The 6,000-nt window shown below is 40.4% G+C and overlaps 1 protein-coding gene across 17 annotated transcripts in view; it reads right to left on the reverse strand.

Moving 5' to 3' along the window:
• ROBO2 (roundabout guidance receptor 2) overlaps positions 1-5,708 on the reverse strand; it is an 815,523-nt gene extending 809,815 nt beyond the window's left edge. For all 17 annotated transcript variants that reach the window (XM_079974752.1, XM_079974745.1, XM_079974749.1 and 14 more), the window contains exon 1: positions 5,567-5,708. In XM_079974752.1, the coding sequence (XP_079830878.1) occupies positions 5,567-5,693 (127 nt within the window). In that variant the 5' untranslated portion in view covers positions 5,694-5,708. The remainder of the gene's footprint in view (positions 1-5,566) is intronic.
• Between the last annotated feature and the right edge of the window lie 292 nt (positions 5,709-6,000).

Raw genomic sequence — 6,000 nt, forward strand, 5'->3', positions numbered from 1 at the left:
CGAAAACTGTGGCCCAAGTTTTTTTTACTGCAGATATATTATGGATAACTATCTGGTGATAAACCAGTAGCAGGTATGATTTTCTCTGATAAATAATAGTGATGCTTCCTGATATGAAGCTCTCTCTTTAAAATAAGTCATGCTAACTACACATCAATTCTGATGAATAGCATTGTGGCCTTTGCATACATAGATTCTTTAGCAATAGTATTTGTATAGTATAGTATTTCATGTCAGACAAAGACATGAAAATTGGTACAGCTGAGATTAAACTGTATCTTACTACTGAAAGTAATGTGGAAGTAAACTGCTACTTTTTCACAGGGTAACTATTACTACAGCAACATTTCTCTTTTAAATGTCTAATGACTTGCTGGATTTCCACCTGGATTTGTAGGTGGAAAAAATTATAGATGGAAAGAAGTTGTAATGTTTCTAGCCACTGTTTAGTACCTGACAAATCTCCCTGGTGCAATCTGTACCTTCGAATTTTTGAGGCCTTGGATAATGTATAGGAAGCCTAGACAATATACCTGTGTGGAGCCTGAGGGTGGAGCCAGCAGGAACAACTTCAGCTTTCCCTCTAACAAATTATTAATTGTGTATGCTGAACAAAAGTAAAGACTAGCACTTTCCCAACTTCCTCAGTAATACCTACCTGATATTCTCAATGGCCTACTAGTTGTCAATAGATGCCCAATTTTCTCATGGCATTTGGCCAATTTGGCCTTCACATCTTCTCTTTATATGCATGTAAATCCACTGTATCCATTTCCAACCCACATCAAATCTTTATGTGCATACTGAGAAAAGATTTGACAATATGAAAGAAGTAGATGTGATTTCCATAGATTATTATGATGAATCTCAAGATCAGATATATCTAGCAGTGTACTTAAAAGATGCAGGGCACAAGCCATGAATTAATTTGCACTCCATTCTAGATCACCCTAAATGCTTTACACTTCATTTATCTCAATCAATTCCCCAAGAGATCCTATTCCAAATAAATTCACTTTTCTCTTTAATTGCCCCCATTTATTACTTTCTAAGTGACCTCTAAATAAAATAATAAATAATCAGTCAATCAATCAATAAATTTTTCTAAGTGAATAGCCTACCTGGAATCCAAAAGCACATCACAGTTCTATTTCCCTTGAGTTCACTACCTACCCAGAAACACCCAGGGCACTCAGAAAAAAGATTTGGGGCCAATACACAACATCCTAGGATATGTCCCCTACATAACTGAATATTCATACATATAAGTTAAGAAGGAACAGTTTGAATTCTTTACAACAGCAGCATCCAGACAATGTTCAGGGCAACTGCTTTGTAAAAGTAGTGCACAGTTATCTTAGCAAGAGAGGAGATGCTGCAGTGTGGTTCCTTCCCCATCACCTGGCTCCTTCAGCACTATTTATTTAAATATTTATAAACCAGGCTCTCACAGGAAATACAGCAAAATAGCGCACAACAGAAAAATGTAATCTAACGACAACAGCATTGGTAAAAGCATTAGTAACATGTTGATAAAAAATGGTTGGTTCACAAAAACAATCCAGTTCAACAGAGGCCTGTCTGAACTGTCTAGGATATTGTTTTTGTTTTTAAAAAGCACCTAAAAGAAAGCGGGGGTGTTTCCTTCCAGACACAAGGCTTGCAACACTAAAGACTCAGGCCCTAGAAAAGCTGAACTGAACCTCTGGGGCATGGGGAAACCATGAAAATGATTTCCACTTGCACATCTGGACTTCTTCCCCTTCTCCACACTTGCCCCATGCACTCTCCAAATATAAGCATGTGTACAGAGTGTGCCAGGTGTGCCCAGACACACATTAATGTCTTTTTAAAATGTGGCTTTGTGAGTCCCTGACCTTTTTTCAGCTGTAGTAGAGTACTAGCTACAGCATGGCAACCAGGTTACTTCTCTGTGTCTTCCAATGAGATGTGCCCCACAACCTCAAGCAGGTTATGGTGCCCACCTCCATCCAAGCCATGAGTGCTAGCACAGTGAAGAGGCTGAAGGAGGATGGGATAAATGTTCCTGCAAAGGTGGGAGTGTGTTTTAGTTTGCTTGCAAAGAGTCTACTGCTTGCCACCTTTTGTGGAGAGAGATCTGTGATGGTGAGGGACTGCTTTTGTGGTGTGCGAACATGGGGGCCCTGCATTGTTGCAAAACCTCAGGCAACAGAATGAGCCCTCCAAGTGGGCCCAAGGTAATTTCCCCTGAGCTCTGTTATCTCCTCTTCCACAAAGGCAAATTCTCTGGCTTCACACCCTGAGGAAGTGTGCTATGCACATCTATGTCCCCAAATCTGCTCCATGGGGTTGTAAGAACTCCCAGATTTGGGGAAGCACAGGAAGAGGAGAGTGGGGGAAGTCCTGCTGACAAGTGAAAATCCTTGCACTAATGGGATGGTTACTTAGTGCTGCATTGAATACAAGCCTTTGGGCCCATGTTGTTTAGGGCCCAAAGTAAAAGCCAGGTGATTTGGCAGTACCTGTGGCTCCTTTCAGTGTCAGAACTTCCTATCCTACAATAAAGGTAAAGGACCCCTGACAGTTAAGTCCAGTCGCAGACGGCTCTGGGGTTGTGGTGCTCATCTCGCTTTACAGGCCGAAGGAGCTGGCGTTTGTCCACAGACAGTTTTTCTGGGTCATGACTAAGCCGCTTCTGGCACAACAGAACACCAAAACAGAGCAGCGCATGGAAATGCCATTTAGCTTCCTGCCGGAGCAGTACCTATTTATCTACTTGCACTTTTGGGCATGCTTTTGAACTGCTATGTTGGCAGGAGCAGGGACCAAGCAATGGGAGCTCACCCTGTCGCGGGGATTCGAACCGCTGACCTTCTGATCGGCAAGCCCAAGAGGCTCAGTGGTTTAGACCACAGCGCCACCCGCGTCCTTATCCTACAATATAGGACAATAATTATGTGTGAAGGAATCATTTTATGGTCTGCTCCCATGTGCCCTGGACCTTCTAACATTACTGGAAAGACGTGGAGGAAACACATGCTGCAGCAGCTCTTACTTATGCTGCTGGCAGATCCTTATTCATCAAGCCAGACCTCAAATAAAACAATATTTTATCATACCTATATTGTTTTGTGCAAGTGTAACTCTTCTCGGTACTAACTGCTGGAAAGAACTATTAGAAGAACTAAGGCACCTCTTTCAACAACAGTAACTGACAACAAAATGTTAAGCATTTAGAACAGTTGGTATTTACCATGTATTCAGAGCAAGAAACAAACTATGAGTAGTAAACATGTTGTCCCCTGATACTACTGGAAAAATCAGTACCTTGTTGGGAGACAGAGAACCAACAACAAAACCACAGATAAGATGTGAGCCAACAAAGAAAAAGCCTGACAGGTTCTTTGTCACTTGTGGAACTTTCAGTATCTGAACATGTTTGTGCAAGTACAAATGTTTACAAAACCCATGTGCTCATGGGTTTCTCAGATTTCTAGAGCCAAAGTGGAAGTGGCGGAGAATATAGAGAAATATATTTCCCAAACAGACATGTCAGTTTTGAATATTCTTTCTTCCCTCTTCTCTATCCTGTCTAATGAATCTAATGTAATCTGTTCTATCATTGCATTCCCTCTGTATAGGGTCCATATAACTTCTGAAAACTGTACAGTACATGTTTGTTACCAAATGTTTGTATAGCCAAAGCAAAGCACTTCAGTTTCATACCTAAGGATCCGTTCATGCACAAGTACTCTGCTTATAGCAGTCTCTTATTTCCCTATGCTCATCTCAGCTTCTCCTACGAATGAGATACAAGGCATTTATCCAATGCCTAACTTGCCATTGTCAGACATTGCCAGAAACATCCACAATATGCCTTGAGTGGTGGCAGGTTTATAAGCACTCTGCTTTCCACCTTGCCACAACCATCAAGGGGCAGTTTAGGCGTTCTGCTCAATTTATCAACCATATCATTATTGAGTAACCATGAGAGAAAGTTTGTTTCATGTAGTGGAGGTGATATGATGATGTGCCTGTGTGGAGAAACCTATAGCTCCCAGAGAAGGCAGGGATCTTATCTATTAAGCTAACATGATTAGTTTGCAAATTCACTGTAGGCCTTTGTCATAACTCAGCTTCACATCATCTGCATTTCATGAACCACATTCCCTGCCTCCATTGACACTGGCAAGCAGGAAGTACAGCAAGTTCTTCTGCACAGATATCAAGTACACATAAGAAGAAAAATAAAACATGTCATAAGCAAGCCAGTCATGTTCACCTGCCACAACTTTCAATGAAATAAAGCAAAAGCAAAAGAAGACAGATTCATAATCTGTTGGCTACCTTGTGCTTTACACATTTCAGGCTAATTTCCTGCTGGAACTTTTCCCTTGAAGATACAGCACGTGGATGGTTTGTAAAGTCTTTCATGCAATGAGAGATGGGGAGAGGAGGGATGGGATGAGAGTCTCCTGCTGAGATGTTGTGATGAATTATTAAAACTTCTTCTTAATGTTGATGTTACTCTTTAACCTCAGATCACAACACTGACAGTATAAAAAAAACAGAAAGTGCTATTGAAGCAGTGATCAACTGGAAAGGTGCACAAGTCCTGGGGTGCTTCCAATCAACAATATCAAGAAACATCTGGGGTGAAAGAGAAGGCGAATACTGTCCAGCATCTGCTACAACCACTCCCCCCCCCCCAAAATCACTGATATTCATTTACTATTTGACTGTCAACTATTTTTATTCCATGTTTTCCAATAGATATCAATTTATTACTTTCCAGAAGCAAAACAAAGCAAACTTTAGTAAAATTAATATTTAGTGAACTGTAACAGCACAAATAGCATACATATCCTCCTGAGTTTATGAGTATGGAAATAAATAGATTGCAGCCTTCAAAAGCCGTAAAAGGTTTTTTTTTTCTTAGCACAATAAAATAAATTCAATAAAGTTAATGCAATTATTCATTATTAACACATCAACACTGATACAGTCAGCCAGTTCATTAGTGATGCTGGCACTGCATTTCCGTAACAGTCATGTTCTGAAAAATGTCTGCCCAACAATTTCATAATGTGTACTAATAATGTGTACATTGAACAGAATGAAGTACCTATATATATAAAACAGGTCAATCTCGGGAGCCTACAGTGCCTTTACAGGCAGCATAGACACAAGCATCTGTCCCCCCTCTCCCTTCCCCCTCTCCCATATCCATTCTGAAACAAGCAAACAATGCTATCACAATCACAAGTACACCAATTTCTAAATCACCTGTTTAGAATATGTACATGGCAAAAGCTTTATCCAGATATGCCAATATCTCTTATGCATTCATGCTTATTTAAGTCCATACTTCCCTTTTGGAAGGAAAGGCTTTACACAGGAAAATGTACAAGCAACACATTAGATTCAATTCTATATTCCATTCAGAATTTATCTGAAATCGAGACACTAATTAAAACCTCAACCATTTCAAAAAATTATATTTATTACCAAGAAATCAAATATAAGCCCTGTTTGCTTTTCAGGGTTTCTGATTGACATTCCTTATAAAACTTTTATCACTTACCACCCTTCCAGTGTTTGCCTGATTTAGTCCTACTTAGCTTGCTTAGAGTTGGTCCAGAGAAGAGCAGCATTAAAATAAAAAGAAGTTCAAGCATTGTAATTTCCCTCTGTCTCTCTGATGATAACATTTCCGCAAGTTATTTTCCACAGGTCTTCTCTCCCCCCACCCCTTACATCTTTCCCCTCACTTTCTCCATTCAGTCTTTGCTTGGAAAGGAGTCATTAATCATTGAAAAATCAGTACACGGAGCGGCTTTGCCATTCTGAAGTAATATCTAGTGAAGTAGCCCTGAGGAACGCCACATCTCTCTGTGATCCAGCTTTTCCCACACAGAACATGCAGCTAGTGCTGCTGCTGCTGCTGTTGCTGCTGCTACTATAGGAGCTATAAAAGAATTTCGTGCTCCTCACTTTGGCTTCAGTGGGAATATATTC

The sequence above is a fragment of the Podarcis cretensis genome (assembly GCF_951804945.1).
Source record: "Podarcis cretensis genome assembly, chromosome: 4".
Lineage (NCBI taxonomy): Eukaryota > Metazoa > Chordata > Lepidosauria > Squamata > Lacertidae > Podarcis > Podarcis cretensis.